We start from the raw sequence: 19689 nt of genomic DNA, 5'->3' as shown, positions 1-19689 counted from the left end.
ATGTGGCCACACTGAAGATACTCTTGTGAAGTAGATGTATAGAAGATTCAGGCTTTAGGATTGTGACTCCACCTCCCCTCTACACTATGACCGAAAATAGAGGTATTTGCACATTCAGATATCAGGTATCTCTCGAAAGACAGATGAAGCCCAAAATAGAGTGATATCACCCATTCGTGGGTTTAAAATGATGCTTTTGAGCACCATGACTAAATATCTAGCAAAAGCCATACATCATAAAGACGTAATACAAAAAACCGCCGGAGAATGTCTAGAATTCGACACTTCTATCCCTGACTCCATTGAAGACGCCATATCATTGCAATACAGATAGCCTCCCATTACCGTTTTCCATGACCATGTCGATCATTGATCAATCCATCTGTACCGTCCATGTAGTATCCTTCTTGATAATCATCCGCTGAGAATCACTACTTCCAACACTCACCCCATCTGTTCCTTCTTCCCCAGCCTTGTTCCATAATTTCGAGCTTCCTTCTCCCGGGTTCTTGCCTTTCTTCGCACCTCGTCCTGTGTCGTTTGCCCAAACTCGAAATTTATAATCGTCCGGATCCACATCTTCTCGAATTCTGCTTTCTCGGTGGTGGCTTTCATTTCGGTAGGCGGAGCCTAAATTGGAAAGTTGATAGTTCTCTGAATCCTCCAACGTATATCCCGATCTTCCTCCCAGCTCCTGGCCGTAATATGTTGAAAGATTCTTCACGAAAGGTCGAAGACTCGGTATGATGGCGGCAATGATGGAATAGTTCATTTCGCTCTGGGTCCATACAATAAATTCATCCTCGAGAAACATCGGGTTCGTGGTCAATCCATCTACATCAAATGTGGCTAGTCGGTAGGCAATGGCGATAATCATACTAGATAGCAGCGTTAGCATGCGCTTTTGTATTAACGAAGTCCCAAAAGAACGCACGGAAGACGAAACCCAAATGCTACAACGACAATCGTTTTATTCGATTTGCTTGTTCGAAGACTCCACACTAGGTAAAATGATAAAGCGACAAATGCGATCTCGAAAATGATGTCAAAAGCAGATATGATCTGCCATCTTAAAGACTACCAGCTCGGATTAGATTCATACTTTGAGTTGAGTTCGACTTCAAGAAAGTGCTTACCACGTTATCACAACGCTGTCCAATGGTTTTCCACGGATGCGACAAATTACACTGTAAAGCCACCGCAAACAGACTCGCAATTGTCCAAATAGCCACTAATCCAATTACGCTATGGAATATCTTCTTGTGTTTTTGATCTGGGGTCAAACTAGCCAATAAGACGACTACTGAAGTTTTGGACAATCCGAGGGATATGATAAACAACAGCAAACTCGTATACCACATCTGTCAAGTAAAAAATTAGCTTTTTGCGGAATTTGATGCGCGCTACGTAGATGACTTGAACTTACTTGCTCTATCTGGGCTTGATTCTTGACTGATACAAGTTCGATGGATTTGCCTAAACCTTTGGCACAAGCTCCCAACACTACCGATGACTGAATCGCTGCCAGCAGCTACATTATTTGTCAGTAAAATTCAATATATTTCCAGGATATTATCGACTGCGCGGAATGACCAACGCGAGTGATATTCCAAGCAACTAACCGTCGAAGCCACAAGACATAGTTCATCATAACTAACGCCTTTCCCCAACGAACTCCTGGCGAAAGCCTTGATCCCAATGAATACCAAGAGGCAAGACAGCCCTAATGCCGTTGCAATAATAACCCACGCCGAATGATCAGTACTCGTTACGACAGCAAATGGTGCAGATTGACCCGGTGGCACCACCAAGCCAGTCGTCGGCATCGACATAGCACACGTTCTCGTATCGTTAGTCCAAACAAAAACAGATACCGGACATCCACCGCGTTATAATTATGTCAAAGTGAGGGGCTTAAACATTCAAACTCGAGCATCGTAGATCAAAGTTCCGGGTGCCGACGGTTCATAAAGAATGCAGCGAAAGAAGCATTATCCTGGGAATTTTCAAGTAACTATATTCTTTAGGAACAAACGTAAACGGTGCCTGAAGCACGGGAGGATGTAAAAGTATTGTTACATGGTGCCTCCGTGCCACGCCCTACAACAGGTGATAACGAGCCGCCCCTTGTGGGCTCCATCGGGAACGGAATGTTAGCATCCAGAAGAGTCCGTCGAGAAGCTGCACAAGAAGTCTCGGCTCGCTTGAAAGGCGCCGAAGGAATGAGCTGAAATCAGCGCCGGGAGTGATATTCAAGCTTTTGGGGAACCCATTCCGGAATTCCAGTAAATTGGTTGTGGAAGGACCATCCTAACAAATCTCACATGTCGCAAGGTTTCTTCGTGACGCAAATCTGATTGATTTGCTAATTTGCAAGTGGGCGTTGTGGGTTCTCAGTTGGAGAGTGGGGTGACAGAGCCTGATTGTCTGTCTAGACTAGGGTCATTCGGCATTTGCTGGGGTATATGGTAAATGTGGATGTAAAAGTCGATCCTTTGTAGGGTTACATTATTTGGTAAGGTATAATCTTACTATGTACGCAAAATAACCTTGAGCACCTTTAAAAGGGCTTTCGGAAACTACCCTGGATCTCAAATTGAGAAGCAGAATTGACATGAAGATAACATAGTATTCCAATCGAAGTGTATTGTTGAGTTAAAAATCAACAAAATTTTCTGGGCCTCTCTCAATTGAAACAGTAATGACCTACTTATATGTCTTTAGATGAGTCTATTGATTCAAGAGACATAGGTTCGTGTGATTTCGATATAAGGTTTTATCCCGCTTACACAATGTAACCATACAGAATCATAGAATTATTCTTAAAAACAAGCGAATCCCGTAATGCCGCAATCCCGCAATCCCGTAATCCTAATTCTTTCGCTTGCGATTCGATATTCTGAAATGAAGGCCATAAAATCTTGAGACATTTATTCCAAGTACGCATGGAGCGTGAAGAATTTATCAATTTTTGCCTCGGTTGGTGGGTGAATACTAATTCACAATCTTGTGTAAGTACGCGTAACAGTTGGTCCATCCTCAAATATCGATCGCGCGTGGATCGATATGGAGAACCATGGAAGTGCTTTGCTAAGCAACAGTCCCCTGAAAGGCTCAAATAAACATTCTACTTCGTTCCTTATGGTGGCATGGTGGCATGGTGGCCACTGACCAGATGCTTTCCTGGTAAAATCCATGAATGAATGATCAAGATTCATGAATTCATTCGAACAAGTGTTCTTCACAATTAAGCGAGGTGTGCTGCGCAGATCGACATATTATTGTGCCAGGGCTTTCCCCATCTCCAACACCTTGGGTGGTCTGATTCTGGGAACAGGTCATCGGCCGAAACTTTATCTGCAAGCATGCTCAATATATCGAAGATTAAATCGAAACCGCAATTCCTCCACTACACTGTAAACGTCCAAAAGCAAGCCTGAGATGCGAGTGCTACTGTCTGCATCGCCTAAATCACGCGAGTATCAAAAAACGGCAATCGAGGACTCTTCTCCACTAATACGGGCCCATCAATCTTTCTTCCGTGCGGCAGTGGGAACCTCATATCCCTGGATCCCCACCTTCCCGAATAAACACGGGCATCTCTCTAAATCGGTGGGATGGCCCGCCCCTGAACGTTGTGGCGTTGCTTGTATCACCCAATTGGCGTGAAAATCGAAGGATTCACCAACCCTTGAATTAGCTAACACAAATGCTTTGAAGAAATCAATATGAGCTGTTGAACTGGCATGGTTTATTGGATATATGTCGGTGGATAGTTGTTATTGGACTAGAGCTAAAAATTGTCCGCTGATTTCATATATTTAAGTTTTCGGCTGCATGCATATCTCGGATGAAGACAAGAAAAGAACATGAGGAGAGTACGAAACCATAGCTTATAGGTCTGGACTTGATTTTGTATGAAATAATAATACACAGGTGCGGCTGATCGGCAAGACTGAATTGGGAATAATTTCAGGGCACAATACAGTGGGTAATGCAATGCTACATTGATCGTAGTTTGCATCGGTCTTGCATCATGCATTGATCTTATCTTGATATCCATTGTGCAAAAGTTCGTTCTCTTGTCTTGGAACTAGATCTTTTGCGACTTCAATTTTCTTTATTTCATCCTATGCTCGAGGCGCGAGATTGAGCTGCGCCGGTTCGAGCTTTTCATCTCATAATCAACATAGACGCCCTCGATTTTCCTCGTTAGTCACCATGACCCCAGAGATTCAGAAGGATGGAGAAGTGATATTTGCAAGTCAAGAGACAGGCGCCGCGGTTCCGATCGATCAAGATGTTGAGAAAGAGGATTTCGAAGATGAGGTTCCAGGTCAGGTAGCAAAGAAATGGCGGGGAACGAGAGCCGATCAACAGGATATGGTGGTGTTGGGAAAGAAACAAGTTCTACGTGTATGCTCTACCATTATCGACAAGATGGAACGAATAACGACTGACTGGATTCCATGTAGAGAAACTTTAAATTTATAACGATGCTAGGATTTGCTAGTACAGCTATGGCATCTTGGGAACTTTTACTTCCCCTCTTCACATTCGTCATGGTTGATGGAGGGACGGCCGATCTGTTTTGGGGATTCATTGTTGCTGCTTGCGGCATGTCCTTGGTGTATGCTAGTATTGCTGAAATGGCTTCTATGTGCGTGCCATCATACCTAAATTCTGAATTCCGCTCATCTTCGTTCTGATAACTAACATTTGGGAATCATAGATCGCCAACTGCAGGTGGGCAATACCACTGGGTTTCAGAATTTGCCCCTCCCAGAATTCAAAGGCTGCTCAGTTACATCGTGGGCTGGCTTTCTGCTATTGGATGGCAAGTATATCTTGCAGGTGTCTGCTTTATGATCGGTGGTATCCTCCAAGGTCTTATTGCCCTCAATAAAGCCGACTATGTCTACGAGCCATTCCACGCGACCTTACTCGCCATCGGAGTTGTAACGTTTTCCGTTGTGTTTAATACTTCCTTGGCTGAACGTCTACCTCTGATTGAGGGTATCGTTTTAATTCTTCACTTGATCGGTTTCTTCGTTATTATCATTCCGTTATGGGTAATGGGACCTCGTGGAGATCCATCCACTGTTCTTTTGAACTTTACCAACGATGGCGGATGGTCTTCTAAGGGACTGGCAGCCATGATTGGACTGGTCAGTCCGATGAGTGTGTTGATTGGTTATGATTGTTCTGTGCATTTATGTAAGTTCCCATTGAGAGATATCGTGTGAATGGAATCCTAATATACTACGTGTGTAGCCGAGGAAATTCAGGACGCATCCTGGGTAGTTCCGAGAGCCATCATGTGGTCGGTAGGACCCAACGCTACTATGGGGTTCCTTATGGCAGTGACTTTAATCTTCACTCTTGGAGATCTCGACGCCGTTCTTGCAACTGTGACTGGCCAGCCATTCATGCAAGTATTCTTCAATGCAACTCAAAGCTACGCCGCGACGAACGTTATGTGTATCGTCGTAGTCATCCTCCTACTATCTTGCTGTATCAGTGAAGTAGCCGCCGCTTCGCGCCAGATTTGGTCATTTGCTCGAGACGGAGGATTGCCAGGTTCAGCTTGGTTATCCAAAGTATCGCCCGGCTGGAATATTCCACTTCGCAGTGTCTGCGTCTCAATCGCTGTCTCGTCTTTACTCTCACTCATCAACCTTGGATCAAGTGTCGCCCTCAACGCAATCAATTCTCTCGGTGGTGTTTCAATTTTATGTTCTTACTTCATCACAATCAGCTGTTTAGTCTGGCGCCGTTTACAAGGACCCCTTCCTCCGCATCGATGGTCTCTCGGCAAATACGGCATGGCTATCAACATTGCTTCTTTGTGTTTCTTAGCACCCATCACGTTCTTTTCCTTTTGGCCTCTCCAGACACCCGTCACCGCCCAAAATATGAATTGGTCGAGTGTGATGTTTGTAGCTACGTTATCTGTGGCGTTGATTTATTATTATTTTAAGGCAAAGCACGTGTATACCGCACCTGTGCTTGCGATGAAGAGACGGGAATAAATGATGCATACAAGGCTCATTCGGCGTTATTCAACTAAAAATCTCACTAGTTTATATGAAGAAACATTCATTTGATGCAATCAAAAACACGCAAATTCATCATTCAGAAATCTTAAACAGTAAATATGCGTGTTCTCGGCTAATTCGGATATTCTATATTGAAAATTGCAAATTGTACGTGAAATATATCAACTGTATAAAGATCTAATTGAAAAGCTACCGTCGGTTATATAGGTCAAGTGTCTCATCTAACTTTTCGGCTTTTCGACGTTTCGACTTTTTCACTAAAGTTCTTAATTTGATTTAAAATATTATAAAATTTAAATTTCAAAACATAAATATTCAAAATATTTTAAATATTTGAATTGTTCTAATCATTCTAATCATTTATTATTAATCAAGATTGATAATTGAAAAGTTGAAAAGTTGAATAAGACACTTGATTTATATGATCAACTATAAAAAGCGCTGTTCTTCACTGAATCTAGCAAACGGTCTTTAACATACTATTAGCATATCGGATATCACAAAAGAGATGATCAAGCTTCAAGGAACATGCCATCGCGGCAACAATGTACAGAAAAATTATCAATGTGCAATGCGGGGATATCCACTTCACTGAATTATGATCATCGTCATTTTGGAGCATAACTTATGGGACCGAACTCAAGCCGAATCCATCTAACTTTTCATTGAAGATCATCGACACCGTCATATTGAAATCGAGAGATATTGCAGGGGTATTGAAGCAATGGACACCCAGTACCCTACTCTCGCAAGCACGTCGCCTCGGTGTGGACGACGTGGACGAGATAAATGGGACACCAAAATCAAACTTGTTTTTTATTAAAAATCCAACAAATAATCAACAAATCAATATCCGTCTTTGAAATTTGGATGTAAACATATGCAAGTTGAGAATTAACCAAGAAACTCAATCTTATCAGATCATATAGCAGATTGCTATCGTAATATAGCACCGAAAAACAGGTGTTGTGGAAGATTCTTTGATGTTGGTGGGGTGAAGTGCCCCTCTTTTCCGGCCACACCGAGATCACCTATAGCCGAGACACTATACAGAAAATCTTCTCCTTATTGTGCGCTGCAAGAGATATAGAATGCGTAACCCAGAAGATAGATAACAGATCCAGTATGCCATTACAGAAGAAATGGAAGATCTACTAAAAGTGAGATCGACGTCTCAGGGGCACGTTTTCACCAGGTCAGAAACCGAGGTAACTCAAGTCTCAATGGATTCTGACTCTCCGAGGCGGCGTAATGAATAAAACCCATGCAACGATACAGTGATCCTCGAGTCATTTGACGCCGGCTTTGTGGCCAAATATGACAACAGTAATGATCCTGATAGGGGAAACTTTGTCGCCGAAAGAAGCAGGGACGTCATAATGCTGGCATTTGATCAGATATTTCCACCACAGCATTCATACATGACTCGAGAATCAAACCCTTATATTTCGCATGAAGACGATGGACGATTCTGCTGCGAGGCATGCTGAAAATGATTGCAGAGACAAAGTCCAGGCCCAATTTGAGTTGATCATCACCAAGTGAAAGCTAATTCGTAATATCATACCCCCATCAGGGTGTTCCGGAGTACAGCTATAAGCCATAAGCCATAAGCCCCAATCTCAATTCGTCTTTTTGTCTTCAATGTTCAGTTTCTTCATTTTTCCTATCGTGGGCCTATGGATGATTAGCCACTATTCACAGCCTCAATTCCAAGTTTTGAAGAAGAAAGATAACTTACACAGCACTTATAATTGGCTTTTCTCCATGCCCATGAGTGGTCTCGTTCACCTCACTCCTTTCCAGAAGCATCAATACGCATGGCATCCCCTCGAATACTATCAATGACAATATTCCTAACCCCGCGCCAAGCAAATTCGTCTCCCATATCCATTCCTTGTATCCCCCTTCCCATAACACAAAGCCCCCCACTAATTCCGCAATTACCATAAAGAATCCAGCGATCGAACCAATCGCGATTCTAAATCCTGGCACGCGTGGTATTTCATAGTATACAATCACCGTTCTTGCCCACAATGCTGCTGTAAGAACATAAATTGGAAATGCGATAAGTTCTCTGGCTGGAGCGGTCAGATGGTTGTATGGCATGACTCGGTTCGAAATAATGAACGATGAGAAGAGAGACGAGAGATATGTGAGGATAAAATATGAAAATGCGATGCGAACAATAAAGAACGCGAGGGCGAGATCCCACAACAGTTCAAAAACTGAGGCATCGGTCTCAAATAATATCATTTTAGGCTCTCGTCGTAGTTCGCGGGATGGTATGTGGCTTTTCGATGTTTGGATTGATTGCCGTGATGATAGTGGTTGCCGTTGGTGCTTCAATCTTTGTTTGATGGATGATGTAGCGAGAAGAGTTGACTATGGTTTAGCACTCTCGAAAATGGTGTAGCTTTGTTCTTATATCCAGAACACAGACATGTGCTTCCCAATTCCTACCTTCTATAGTCCTCACCTGTTTCTCTGCGTCTCTACTTACATGCAACAAGTGGTCTGATTTCTGGTGAGAGGAGTAACGAGATATATCTGTCTGCCCATTCTGCCAACGCCGAGGTATGGATCCATCGTATGAATGTGCAAACGGCCAGAGGAGGTGAGTTGAATGTGTTTTCTTTCCATAGGAAAATCCATCGGACTTGATGAGGTCGTTGCTGGGTTTGAGGTTGTGTTGGAGGAGCGAAGGTACACAATTGATGTTCATTGAATAAGCTCGGAGGCCAAGATTCTGCAACGGCCGCTAGCTTTGCAGGCCGTCCGTAAGCCACACACCACACATATCTTAGCATCAAAGCAACTCCCAACCACAAACAGACATCTTGAAGAATATATACAGCCACAAACGACTTGTGTTTCGATGGCGGATCTCGAGTTTATCTGTCAATACCTGCTCAGTCTTTCTCTAATGTCTTTCTTGCAATGATAGCAACTCATTGGACCGCCGCGTCGCAAGTGTGATACAATACACACTTTATCCCTTCGAAATCTCCTCGTCTGTTGTGCTTCTTCATGTTTTCAAATTCTGCTAAGGATGGCACGTGATTGATGGGAGATTAAAGCTCCTCGTAAGACATGATTATGGTTGATTCTTGGAGGCAGATGCCCATCCTGATCACTTGTGACCTGGCCGAATGGTCCTCCCTTTCTTGCAAATTCGCACTCCCGGTAAGGAAGTCGCCCACTACTCTTTCATCCGACCAAGTGTCAATATTCCAGTGGGTTCGAAGACTTGCTCTATCTCATATATACGTGGGTAATATCTCGGGAGCTTTTGAAATGGGCTAGATACTGCGTACAAGATAAGGCCATACAGATGTGTTCTATCCAAGCGGATTTTGCAGCCCTAGATTCTTCCCAGGCCACTCTAGCTTGGTAGTAAGTACTAGAATGAGAAAGTCTCATCGCTCTTTCCTCTGATACGCAGTCGTGTTACATCACTATGGCTACCATTTTGAGACCTCCGCATGTCTAGCTTCATCTACATTCATCTTCTTCACACTCTGAGATACCTTCAGCTCATGTTCAGAAGTTTCTTCTCATTTACTATATTCACATCAAAAATACGCCTACTAGCAACCTTCGCTATTGATTCGCCTAGTTACATTCATAGATTGTACATTCGTCTCATAACAGAAGCATGGCTATCAACATAGAGACTTCCGAAGGTCTCCGAAAAGAAATCGAACAACTACGCTCTAAACAACCTACATTAAATTCCCATGAAATCTGGGAACATCTAGTCAAAAATTCAGATAGGCAGAAACCACTGGAAGAGATTATGGTGGAAACTTGTCTGGTGGCACATTTCGATTATCCTGAGGAAGAGACTATCAAAAGAAAAGCTAGAAAAGCCGATCTTGAGTATTTAGAGAGCGATAATAAAAGGCTTATGGAGCGTCTTCAAACTAAGAATGCTAACACCAAACCTATATTGCCGGTTACAAAAGATACACGGCCTGACTCCGAAGAGACACAACTCGGCGCTAAAGATACAGAATTAGATTCTAGAGACACAAAGACGGATATCGATGAGTGGGTTTCAGATTACGAAAACACTGTTTTAGAAATTCTTGAAGCTCTTGATCCTAAGCTGTCATATGGCCATTTGCACCATAAATCGTTGTTTCGACGCATCCACAAGCTAAGATTAGTTCAACCTAATCTAAACTCTCGTCAAATCTGGCGACGTCTGAACGAGGATCCAGAAAGCCAGAATTCAGTGGATGAAGTCGTTGTAGAGGCTTGGCTGATAGTGGGTTTTAATTATCCTATGGAAGAAACCATTCAAGTCAAGGCTTATAAGAACCTGGTGCGTAAATGCGCACAAGCACAAGATCGAATAGTTAAGGACCCTGATTTTAATATGTTTGTCAAAAGTAAGCCATCGATCACCGAAGACACAGTCTGGGTCTAAAGATACACATTTTGACTTGCTGACCGGGATTGCAGACTGGTACCAATATCTCGAATCCAATCCTAAATTTAAAAGAAGAATCGAAGATTTAGATCTGGAGATTCTCAGAGGGATCCACGACCTATGGTTCCACCAACCTCATTCAAGCTCTCGTTGGATTTGGGGAGAGTTGAACAAAAAACCAAATGAGTTGATGCCATTGAAAGAAATAGTTGTGGAGGCTTGTTTGGTATCGAATGGATATCCTTTGGAGAACACTATCCAGTTGAAGAATCAGAAAAAGCAGTGGTGGCAGGAAAACGAACTTCTACAATATGGTTCCAAAAATGTGACTCTCCTAGACTTGGAACCGGGTGAAGCGATAGAGTCTAGAGCGCCAATCAAGAACAAGCTGAATCTTAAAAAGGTTGTTCAAGATATTAAAGAGCTACGTCATTCTCAACCTACATTAAGTCCTCGTCAGATCTGGATCGCTCTCGACAAAGAAAACTATTGGCCGGCGCCGTTGCTAGAAATCGCGGTAGAAGCTTGCTTGGTCAAATTTTGTGGCGTTCGTCCTGAAGATACCGCACAACTTGAAACGATAGATGATAGCGAAGTGGCTGGGAAGAGGTTTTTGCATAGAATCTTGGATTATTTTTTTGGCTCACATAAGCTAGAGAGCGTTGGCTGCAAATGCTGCGGTCATGCGAAAATCGTAGAGCATAGTGAAATTGAACATTATCGAAATGGTGGAAGAATCAAGGTAGACCCTAAGACTACACGAGCAGTTGGGTTGTTAAGGATTATGCTCGATACAAAACATACCATCAAAAGCTTTCTACCAATAAACACACCTACGGCATTAGCTATCATGCCATATCGAGAGATGAACTCTAGTCAACGAGTTTACGCACTTTTTTATGCTGAGTGGGATGCATGGATGGGACCATTACGTCGAACTCCTCCTCCAATTGATTATGTCGCAGGTGCTGAGATGAAGGCTATTATTGATTCAGAGAGCCATCTCGATTGTTATGATGAAATCCAAACATGGACTCCAGAAAGCCCTGCGAGTTTTGAGACACATGTACAATGCGCATTAATAAGCTCATGTTGGGCATACCGTGGTTCGATTGACTGGCTGATGTTCGTGATAAAACGAACAGAAGACCCGGACACAATCAAAATGGTTAATAGTGTAAGCTATCTTAAATTTTCATTTATCTTTACATCTTTGATCGGATACTGACTATCCCTTAGATTGCCGCCGGATTCTACGGTCTCAAAATATATCATATGGGAAATGGCTTTGTGGAATATCACAACTGGCACAATGATTGGTTCTATTCCTTCCGAGTTTCACACGGAATCGTAGCATTTGTGAAGGAGAAAGAGGATTCTCCTGAGGTGATGTGGGCAGACAGAGATGAAGGGGGGGGTTATACAGCTCATTATAGACCCGTTTTATTACCATTAGGAACATCGACACCGGTGCTCAAAGCAAGGGACAAAGAAGGACCGGATGATTGGAATTATGGTACCTTTGAACACGGACAATGGGCATGCTCCGTAAAGAAAGTCTAGATGCTCAATTCGATTCAACTTTTGTTAAATAGTTGAGGTGTGTACAAAATCGGCTTGCTATTTATATTTCTTCCGCTCTTTTTGTAGTCTTGTTTTCATGAGGTTCTATATAGATAGAAGGAAGGAACCTCGATTAATGCATCGAAACTAACAATTACGCGTCGTCGTTCTTTTTGCGTACGATGAGAAATTTCTGTACTTGGGAATAGCTTCAAAAATCATAGTAGCCATTGTATTAATTAATTCATGCATTAGCGTTATGTCCCATGACGTCAATCTTTCCTATTGTCTGCTTACAACCCTTTTTCAGCCATCCAGTCAGTTATTTATCGACTTCTTCTAACAAATACATACATATATGATTCATATACATACATACTTTGTATCTATTGAGCACTTGATATCTTCATCCTACTCGATTATTTTCTTCTATTCCATCCCTCAAGATTTTATTGCAAGGACAAGTCGTCCGAATAAATCAACCCCGCCCACTCTTCTCCACGGCTGAAAAATATGGATAAGTCACATGCAACATATCTCTCTCCACAAGATCTCTTGAGAAGTTATCAACCTCCCGAAGCGCCTTTCTCGGCGCCACCAGAGGAGGAGATCGGTGGGCAAGAAGACGATGTATTGCTTATTCCAATCGACATCCCTGTCAACAACCCAGAATCATCTGGAGTATTATATTCCGGGCCCTTGGAAGAGGAAATAATCGAGCAAGAAGAAGAAGAAGAAGAAGAAGAAATCTCAATCATCCCCATCAATCTCCCAGAATCCTCTCCATTATCATATGCCTCACCATTCCTAGAAGAAACCGCCCCAACAGAAGAACAAAGCATCAACCTCGACATCCCCCTCAGGATCCCCACATCCCTTCCACAAAACTCAAACCCCTCACCCAAATCCCACACACCCTATTCCCTGCGCTACGAGATCTCCTCGCCCTCTCCCCGCGCCACAATCGTCACACACAAAGACATCGGCTGGCTTTCCGACGCCGGAGTGCGCGGTTCCGTATCTACCGTGTGCCACGGAACATTCCATTCGCAGCCCGCGACGCTCATCCTCTTTTCGTTTATTTTCCGCTCCGGCGACCACGGATTTCGCTTCAAAAACGCAAATGTGAAGATTGATTTCTCGCGGTATGAATCCCCCTCCTCCTCATCCACATCCACACCTGCATCTGCATCAACCCCCCCCTGGACCCCGTCCATCGCCCAACTCGCCCCCCGCAAAATCTACGGTCTACCCACCACGACCCACCAAACCCAGCAAATCACCGGTGAGATATCCCTGCAGCTCCCTCTCGGTGCCGCAAGCCTCGGGCCCAGCACTTCCCTCTCTCGCGAATCTTCTTTCTCGCTTTCCCACCGCTATTCCCTCGTTGGAAATATCTGGTCGCGGGCGCGCTCGTCGGCGTGGGATAGCGCGTACTGGGATATACGAGAAAATAAGCGCACGAAACAGGGGATTCCGGATCGAGTGGATGTGGGAGTTGTGGTTTGTAGGGATGGGGAGGGCTCGTTTCAGGGAGAGGTGAAGGTGGAGGTTGACACGCCGGTTATGAGGGGAGTGTGGGGGTGGCCGTGGGGGAGGGGGAATTCCGTGGTTTTTATGCCGGGGGTGGAGAGTGGCGGGGAGAGGGTCAGGACGAGGAGGTTTGAGGAGTTGGGGGAGAGGGATTGGAGGGGCTTGGTGGGCTGGGAGGGGGAGTGGGTGGATGTTGTTGTGGGGAATACGGAGGGGGGGAGGGGGGAGGAAAAGGTTTGAGGGGGGGTGTGGTGGTGATTGTTATAAGAGGCAGAAAGAAGAAAGTAGTAAAATGTCAAATCATCAACAGCTGATCGAATCTACCCTTATCCACCTCCAATTCTGTATTTATGAAGGGACCGGACAATCTCCATCCCACGTTCCAAACTTCACATATCGCCAACCCCAAGCTAAATGATAAATATCCCGCATTGCCTTTCGACGTGTAGAGTCTTCTATTCCCTATATATCTAAAATAGAAACGATATACACGTATAGTCTTACAGGTAGTCATGCGCGAGCTTGTAAATATTTTCATTATCATAAATACTATGTATGCTATCAAATACCAATATAGAACATAAGTATCCAAGTGACACCACTTAAACCGCGATACCACGGATTCAACAAACGTCGGCGTCAGTTATGTCCATGACCGCCCGAGCCCAAAACGAGATCTTTGATTTTTGGGAAATACTATGGGATTGTGTTAGTAAAGTTTCATGATTCTTGCAATAAATTGACAAAAAAACAAAAAAACAAATTGGATAAAATATAAACTTACAGGAGTACCGAAACCGGTAGCCGCGTCCCAGCCAGTTGCTGCCGGGAATCCATCAGTACCGCATCCACTTGCAGATCCGATCGTCACATCGGTGAATGCTTTATATCCCTTTTTGTATAACCAAGGGTTTAACCATCCCAATGTTGGTTTTCCAGCTGCGATCAAAGCATCGTTAATTAAAGCGAGAATTGCAGAAGCGGCAGGAGTAGCAGCTGAAGTTCCATCGAGATGGACGGTGGTACCGTTCCAGACAGTGATGTAAGCATATCCTTGGGCTGCGATATCCGGGAAGCCGCGACCTGTTGCGTTGAAGAAGCTTGTAATGTTCTTAGGCAAAGAGGCGAGATATGGTTTCAAAGCTGCATCTTGCCAAGAAGGACGAGGGAAATAACGAGAAAATCCACCTCCGGAGACATATCCATTTCGGGCATCTGTAGCTACGACTTCTGGGTTGATAAATTTTGTTCCACCAACTGATGTGACGTAAGGGCAAGTAGAAGGAAACATGGCGAGGAAAGTAGTGCTGTTGTCCACATTCGAAATACATGTGCCATCTGCTCCGACACCGTTGTCTCCAGATCCGAAAAGAACGGAAACACCTCTAGCTCCCAATTGGGCAAAGCCTTTGCAGACGGAAACGGCGTAAGAATATGGAACAGTTTGTTCAGTATCTTGATATGAGTTGCTTACTACTCCTGGAAGATTCTTTTGACTGAGCACATATTGCAACCATGTAAGGTAAGGCTCGTTGGTATCAGTAGGTGTTTGCTCATCCGGGGTAAAAGGAGGGGAACCTCCGGTTGTGTAAGCAATCAATGGTGTTGGATAACCAATTCCTAGCATAGTTTCCGAATCCAAATTTCCCTCAAGATCCTTGCCAGCTGCGAGTTCGGTGGCGTTTTCTTGTCCTTGATCATTATTACCCCCAGCAATGACTTGAACATCAAAACTGTATGCTGCTGATGCTGCTTCGGGTCTATATTGTTCAAGGAAAAGTTTGGTGTCGGATCGATTGTTAGATTCGCCGAGGTAGTTTGTAAGAGCCATCTTGTTCTTGCCAGCTGCTTGAACCTTGTAGTCTACGGTACCGTAAAGAGTTCGAAGGCAAAGTGGAGTTACGGATGAGACATTGCATACGTCTGCCGCAGTTTGTCCAACAGTAGGAGGTTTGTAGGTTGATGGTGCTAACGCTTCATATTCTGCGGCTTCATTGATTTTCTTCATTGTCTTTGCTACAGCGCGTGGTCTGAAGAAAGAATTGGTAGGCTGGATTGTATCGATGTGATCATGGAGATGAAGAGGCAAAGACCATTCTGGAGTGCGGACTATGTATTCTCCATCTTCATGCTGATATGTTGAATATTCGGTGTCGAGAAGGCTTTCAATATCCTCAATGGAGATGGTAACTTTAATCCAGTCTTTAGCTGGACTGTACTCAAGAGAGGCTGGCTCAATGTTGTTGTCTTGAAGCCATTCATGAACGAGGTTATGAGTTTCATCCGAAGGCTTAACGAGATCATTCACTTCATCGGCACTAAGATGTTGACCATAACGGTGGTGATCAGGATCAGAGACTGTGAGTTTGTTAGTTGATTTTCAATCTCAATTGCTTGCTCCCTCGATTTTCCAAAGCAGTATTCATACCTTCATAAAGATGGCGTTCCAATTCATCGAATTGGCCTTGCTTCAAACCAATTTGAAGATTAATCATATGGTTTGAACGAGCGGGTCCCACTCTTTGCCATTGAGCTGGCGGATAATGAGTTTCCTTCACAGCATATGGCGTACGAGCTTTGATAGGAGAGCTCGAGACCAAACCCACTGCGAGAAATGCCGCGAACGCAGCAATTGAAGCCACCATGATTGCTGATTGATTGATGGAGATGCAGGCGAAGAGAAAATCCTACCACTGTCGCAGAGGAAGCGGAAGTGGGAATGAGGGGCTATACATATTTATTCCTGAGCGAAGTATTCCACTTGTACTCAATCTAGCTTTTAGCTCTGTACTCACCAAGGTAGCTCAAGGGCAGTAGCTCATATCCAGAACAGGAAACACGAGTAACATTTACCCCATGTCTTCATGTCCCACCACACCTTATCAATTGGACATGCATGTCGGCTCGTGTAGCGAGATTTTGTTAACGATCAACCTTCCTTTTGCAGTATCGTGTGAAGGTAAGGTACCATGGATAAATGAAGTGGCGATGCATTACTCCATCTTTTTCCCTCTTGATATGGAAGGTCGACAATCGCTGGTGCGGTGTAAACTCGAGCTTCAGTTTCCATCTGTCATATATACATTTCCATGCATTTCCACGACCCAGGATTGGTGGATGAGATCTCAATGTTTATACGAGTATGTTCGGAATGGCAAGATACAAATCTGGTGTTGGTGATGTTTAATCAAGTCGGGCCATCTCCGCTGCAGCAGATAAGAACGAAAGAAGCTTTGCATGGATGCTGGAATTGCTTGGACCCGGCTTGGGACTATCCACCATCAGTCAATCATCAATCCTGAGTAGTGCGTTCAAACGACAATGTCACCGTCGTCTTGAAAATAATATATCTTCATATCGGAGAAACTCAGAGGATATCTCTCGACAGGCCAACTAGGCTACAGTACGGCTCGATGTTCAAAATATCCTAGGCGGCATCTTGGCGCTTACGCCAGATCCAAAGCTCGATTGCTCCAAAGCTTCATTGTTCAAACATCATCAGAATTAACATCACAGCCAACTAAACATCATCCAGAAATTCCACACCTCCCAAACCACCACCTCTCCCCAAGCACCCACCATGGCCCTCTCCCCCGTCCTCCGCATCCTCCCCACAATCTTCGGAACCATCTTCATCAGCTTCGGCCTCAACGCCGTACTCCGACCCTTCCACGCCCTCACATTCTACCAATCCCTTTCCCCTTCGCACCCCCAAACCCTTTCCGACGCCGCCCTCGTCGAAGCGCTCATGACCATCTACGGCGCACGAGATATCTTCATGGGTCTCGCCATGTATGCCGCTTCCTATTATCGCAATTACAAAACACTAGGGTGGATCGTGCTTGCTGGGAGTGGTGTGGCGTTCGTGGATGGTTGGGTTTGTTGGAGGGCTGGAGGGGGACAGGGTGATCATTGGGGTTATGCTCCTGTGCATGCGGTTGTTGGGATGCTGCTGGTTTGGGGATATTGAGTATGATATAAGGTGTTAAGTCGCTCCCCGAATTTGGATTGTTCAGTTGATCCGAGACATTCAAACGATATGTTTGTTTCGAATCGATTGATCTTTAGATCTTTTATGGATTGTCCTGAATGAATTGAGAATTGAGGGCTGCAAAATCATCACCATGCCGTTGATTCAACTGTCAAGTGTGGACATTCAGCTTGCATCTTTTGCTTTTTAACCCGCAAAGAAAAACTGTCGCATTCAAACACATGTGGACGTATCACTCTCTATGAATCCTTTTAATTCAATATACAATGGTCTGTAGCGAAGGTTGGTAGAGTTGCTACTTTGATGCTCAGCACGTCGTTCTTTCCGAACATATGACAGTCTCCAAAGCTCTTTGATTCTTTTTTAACATTTCCAACCCTACCAAGATTCCAAGTAAGTTCACAATACCGACAGCAAAAATAAAGCCTCCATACTCATCCTTATCCCTCCTAGTATACCACTGCGCTCCCACCACTACACTGGCTTCCGGGACAACAGCAATCACAGCTCGTCTGTCGTTGATACTCGTGCTTCTTTCTTGCAGGTCCCTTTGCATAATACAGTCAAAATCCTAGAGGTTAAAGCTACATTGGCTCCATACAAAAGAGCAACGTGTGCCATCTACACCATTGTGGCAAATAATGCAACTCTCAGAGCATGAAACTATATTCTAGAGAGCAATCCCTACCATCTACATCATCATGAAAAATGATGCAAGAGGATCTAGAATCATTTAGGAGAACTATTGCCAAGGCGGTATTGACAGTGAAACGAGACATTTTTCAATAGTAAGTCCAAAGAGGTGGTGACTCAATATTCCAATAGTTTAGTGAAGTTCAAACCCGTCATTGTCCATGCGTTTTCAGACAGGTGTGAGATTTGACAGCTGAGTGTCTTTTGGAGAAAATCTTGGCAAAGGGACTGGAAATTCGTTCTTTTTTGACAATGCTCCGGAACAAGCTGCTTGCTAGAAGATAGTTGGAATTGAGTGGGTGGAAAAATCAGAGACATGTTGCTCATGCACCCCGTTTTTCAGGTGTCTATATTCGCTTCCCACACCAGTAGATCAAGATATCTCCTTCTACACTCAAATTCTATTGAAGAATTGATTTACCGCGTTCCTTTTGCTTTTCCAGGTCTGTCTTATTTTTGAATTCCTGCATCAGCTTCGTGTCCCTAATCATTATATCCCGTGTTTTATTGCAGAGTTGAATATAGTATTCTATATCTTGCATTGTTCCTTTTATCTGCGCAGGTAAACCTGTCCTGAGAGTCCCTTCCTTCCCCGTATCTCCCTGCACCGCTTCTCTCTGCAAATTTCTATGCATAGATAAAGGATCTCCAACGCGCGAAGTCGTGTTCGTGAATGAAGGTGCTGCTTTTCTAATTTCTTCCTCTAATTGTCGCTCCAAAGTTTGGACTTCGGCTTTTCTTCTCTCAATTAAGCCCCTGATGTATTGACAATGGGATGCCGAACTCGTATGCTCAGGTAAATCGTAAGGAGGGGGTTTATGATTCTTGATTTCTTTCTTTTCAATGGCCGGTTTATGTTGATCAGGAAGGCCCGAACTCGGACGTGAAGTTTGAGTGGAGGAGTAGAGTGGAGAGCCATCTTCTCTCGGATCATATCTTAGTGAAGTGAGGAGACAACGTTGTCTCTCTGGACTATTGACGTATCTGTCGCGTTGATTTGGAGACTGGTGTGCGTTTTTATTTATTCTGATGTTGCGATTGGATTGCGTTTCCTTCTCGGCATCGTTGACGTTTTCATCCACCATGTCTTCCTCTTTCCTTGCTCTTATGATTTGAGCTATTCTCAATGATGCTCTTGAAAACATGATGGCTCCTATGCTCTTGTTACGCACAAATCGTCCTTCTAGTGGAGTGAGATGCGAGGCGAAGAAGAAATAAATCAGACGAATGGATTGAAGATTGAGATGGTGGGTTGTAACGCTGGCTTAGATTCCGATGATGGGAAGAACAGAAAGGAAAGAAGAAGGCAAAGGAAAGGGAAAAAAGACAAGAGAGTACTCTATTCCTCAGGACTGACTACTAGGCAACTAAACAGCACTAAATCTACAACTGACATCAAGACTTCGGGACTT

At 44.0% G+C, this 19689-nt stretch overlaps 8 protein-coding genes across 9 annotated transcripts; 4 read left to right on the top strand and 4 right to left on the bottom strand.

Moving 5' to 3' along the window:
- Positions 1-35: 35 nt before the first annotated feature.
- BCIN_15g04720 (hypothetical protein) lies at positions 36-2101 on the bottom strand. The gene is made up of 5 exons (XM_024697653.1): positions 1623-2101; positions 1427-1531; positions 1137-1361; positions 935-1077; positions 36-878 (listed from the first exon to the last, which is right to left on the bottom strand). The coding sequence occupies exons 1-5, from the start codon at positions 1830-1832 to the stop codon at positions 374-376; spliced, it is 1188 nt and encodes a 395-aa protein (XP_024553469.1). The 5' UTR covers positions 1833-2101; the 3' UTR covers positions 36-373.
- Positions 2102-3756: 1655 nt separating this feature from the next.
- Positions 3757-6377, top strand: BCIN_15g04710 (hypothetical protein). Its single transcript, XM_024697652.1, has 4 exons — positions 3757-4416; positions 4476-4660; positions 4733-5217; positions 5275-6377. Exons 1-4 carry the CDS (start codon positions 4222-4224, stop codon positions 6030-6032), a joined length of 1623 nt encoding a protein of 540 aa, XP_024553468.1. The 5' UTR covers positions 3757-4221; the 3' UTR covers positions 6033-6377.
- Positions 6378-6406: 29 nt separating this feature from the next.
- On the bottom strand, positions 6407-8782 carry BCIN_15g04700 (hypothetical protein). The gene is made up of 2 exons (XM_001548427.2): positions 7801-8782; positions 6407-7736 (listed from the first exon to the last, which is right to left on the bottom strand). The coding sequence occupies exons 1-2, from the start codon at positions 8166-8168 to the stop codon at positions 7682-7684; spliced, it is 423 nt and encodes a 140-aa protein (XP_001548477.2). The 5' UTR covers positions 8169-8782; the 3' UTR covers positions 6407-7681.
- Positions 8783-9410: 628 nt separating this feature from the next.
- BCIN_15g04690 (hypothetical protein) lies at positions 9411-12314 on the top strand. The gene is made up of 3 exons (XM_024697651.1): positions 9411-10456; positions 10530-11674; positions 11737-12314. The coding sequence occupies exons 1-3, from the start codon at positions 9718-9720 to the stop codon at positions 12058-12060; spliced, it is 2208 nt and encodes a 735-aa protein (XP_024553467.1). The 5' UTR covers positions 9411-9717; the 3' UTR covers positions 12061-12314.
- A 14-nt stretch (positions 12315-12328) lies between these two features.
- BCIN_15g04680 (hypothetical protein) lies at positions 12329-14024 on the top strand. The gene has a single exon (XM_024697650.1). The coding sequence runs from the start codon at positions 12574-12576 to the stop codon at positions 13831-13833; it is 1260 nt and encodes a 419-aa protein (XP_024553466.1). The 5' UTR covers positions 12329-12573; the 3' UTR covers positions 13834-14024.
- Positions 14025-14106: 82 nt separating this feature from the next.
- Bcser8 lies at positions 14107-16477 on the bottom strand. Of its 2 annotated transcripts, XM_024697649.1 has the most exons (4): positions 16389-16477; positions 16022-16320; positions 14378-15951; positions 14107-14289 (listed from the first exon to the last, which is right to left on the bottom strand). In XM_024697649.1, exons 2-4 carry the CDS (start codon positions 16236-16238, stop codon positions 14233-14235), a joined length of 1848 nt encoding a protein of 615 aa, XP_024553465.1. In that variant the 5' UTR covers positions 16239-16320; positions 16389-16477; the 3' UTR covers positions 14107-14232. The 2 variants fall into 2 exon arrangements, with proteins under 2 accessions (XP_024553465.1, XP_001548479.1); XM_001548429.2 differs by having other exon boundaries at positions 16022-16477.
- Positions 16478-16893: 416 nt separating this feature from the next.
- Positions 16894-18160, top strand: BCIN_15g04660 (hypothetical protein). The gene has a single exon (XM_024697648.1). The coding sequence runs from the start codon at positions 17174-17176 to the stop codon at positions 17561-17563; it is 390 nt and encodes a 129-aa protein (XP_024553464.1). The 5' UTR covers positions 16894-17173; the 3' UTR covers positions 17564-18160.
- Positions 18161-18390: 230 nt separating this feature from the next.
- Positions 18391-19682, bottom strand: BCIN_15g04650 (hypothetical protein). The gene has a single exon (XM_001548432.2). The coding sequence runs from the start codon at positions 19420-19422 to the stop codon at positions 18679-18681; it is 744 nt and encodes a 247-aa protein (XP_001548482.1). The 5' UTR covers positions 19423-19682; the 3' UTR covers positions 18391-18678.
- Positions 19683-19689: the final 7 nt, after the last annotated feature.

The sequence above is a fragment of the Botrytis cinerea genome, chromosome 15, assembly GCF_000143535.2.
Source record: "Botrytis cinerea B05.10 chromosome 15, complete sequence".
Lineage (NCBI taxonomy): Eukaryota > Fungi > Ascomycota > Leotiomycetes > Helotiales > Sclerotiniaceae > Botrytis > Botrytis cinerea.
This window is presented reverse-complemented; position numbering and strand designations above follow the sequence as displayed.

Bases quoted from the DNA above. Each gene is read 5' to 3' on its own strand.
- BCIN_15g04690 (XM_024697651.1), top strand. From the start codon at position 9,718: ATGGCTATCAACATAGAGACTTCCGAAGGTCTCCGAAAAGAAATCGAA. The intron at 10,457-10,529 runs GTAAGCCATCGA...CCGGGATTGCAG, and splicing joins TTTTAATATGTTTGTCAAAA to ACTGGTACCAATATCTCGAA. The intron at 11,675-11,736 runs GTAAGCTATCTT...ACTATCCCTTAG, and splicing joins CAATCAAAATGGTTAATAGT to ATTGCCGCCGGATTCTACGG.
- BCIN_15g04660 (XM_024697648.1), top strand. From the start codon at position 17,174: ATGGCCCTCTCCCCCGTCCTCCGCATCCTCCCCACAATCTTCGGAACC.
- Bcser8 (XM_001548429.2), bottom strand. From the start codon at position 16,238: ATGGTGGCTTCAATTGCTGCGTTCGCGGCATTTCTCGCAGTGGGTTTG. The intron at 15,952-16,021 runs GTATGAATACTG...ACAAACTCACAG, and splicing joins GGAACGCCATCTTTATGAAG to TCTCTGATCCTGATCACCAC. The intron at 14,290-14,377 runs GTAAGTTTATAT...ACAATCCCATAG, and splicing joins CTACCGGTTTCGGTACTCCT to TATTTCCCAAAAATCAAAGA.
- BCIN_15g04700 (XM_001548427.2), bottom strand. From the start codon at position 8,168: ATGCCATACAACCATCTGACCGCTCCAGCCAGAGAACTTATCGCATTT. The intron at 7,737-7,800 runs GTAAGTTATCTT...AATCATCCATAG, and splicing joins AAGCCAATTATAAGTGCTGT to GCCCACGATAGGAAAAATGA.
- BCIN_15g04650 (XM_001548432.2), bottom strand. From the start codon at position 19,422: ATGTTTTCAAGAGCATCATTGAGAATAGCTCAAATCATAAGAGCAAGG.
- BCIN_15g04680 (XM_024697650.1), top strand. From the start codon at position 12,574: ATGGATAAGTCACATGCAACATATCTCTCTCCACAAGATCTCTTGAGA.
- BCIN_15g04710 (XM_024697652.1), top strand. From the start codon at position 4,222: ATGACCCCAGAGATTCAGAAGGATGGAGAAGTGATATTTGCAAGTCAA. The intron at 4,661-4,732 runs GTGCGTGCCATC...TGGGAATCATAG, and splicing joins ATTGCTGAAATGGCTTCTAT to ATCGCCAACTGCAGGTGGGC. The intron at 5,218-5,274 runs GTAAGTTCCCAT...CTACGTGTGTAG, and splicing joins TGATTGTTCTGTGCATTTAT to CCGAGGAAATTCAGGACGCA.
- BCIN_15g04720 (XM_024697653.1), bottom strand. From the start codon at position 1,832: ATGTCGATGCCGACGACTGGCTTGGTGGTGCCACCGGGTCAATCTGCA. The intron at 1,532-1,622 runs GTTAGTTGCTTG...CAAATAATGTAG, and splicing joins TATGTCTTGTGGCTTCGACG to CTGCTGGCAGCGATTCAGTC. The intron at 1,362-1,426 runs GTAAGTTCAAGT...TTTACTTGACAG, and splicing joins ATCAAGCCCAGATAGAGCAA to ATGTGGTATACGAGTTTGCT.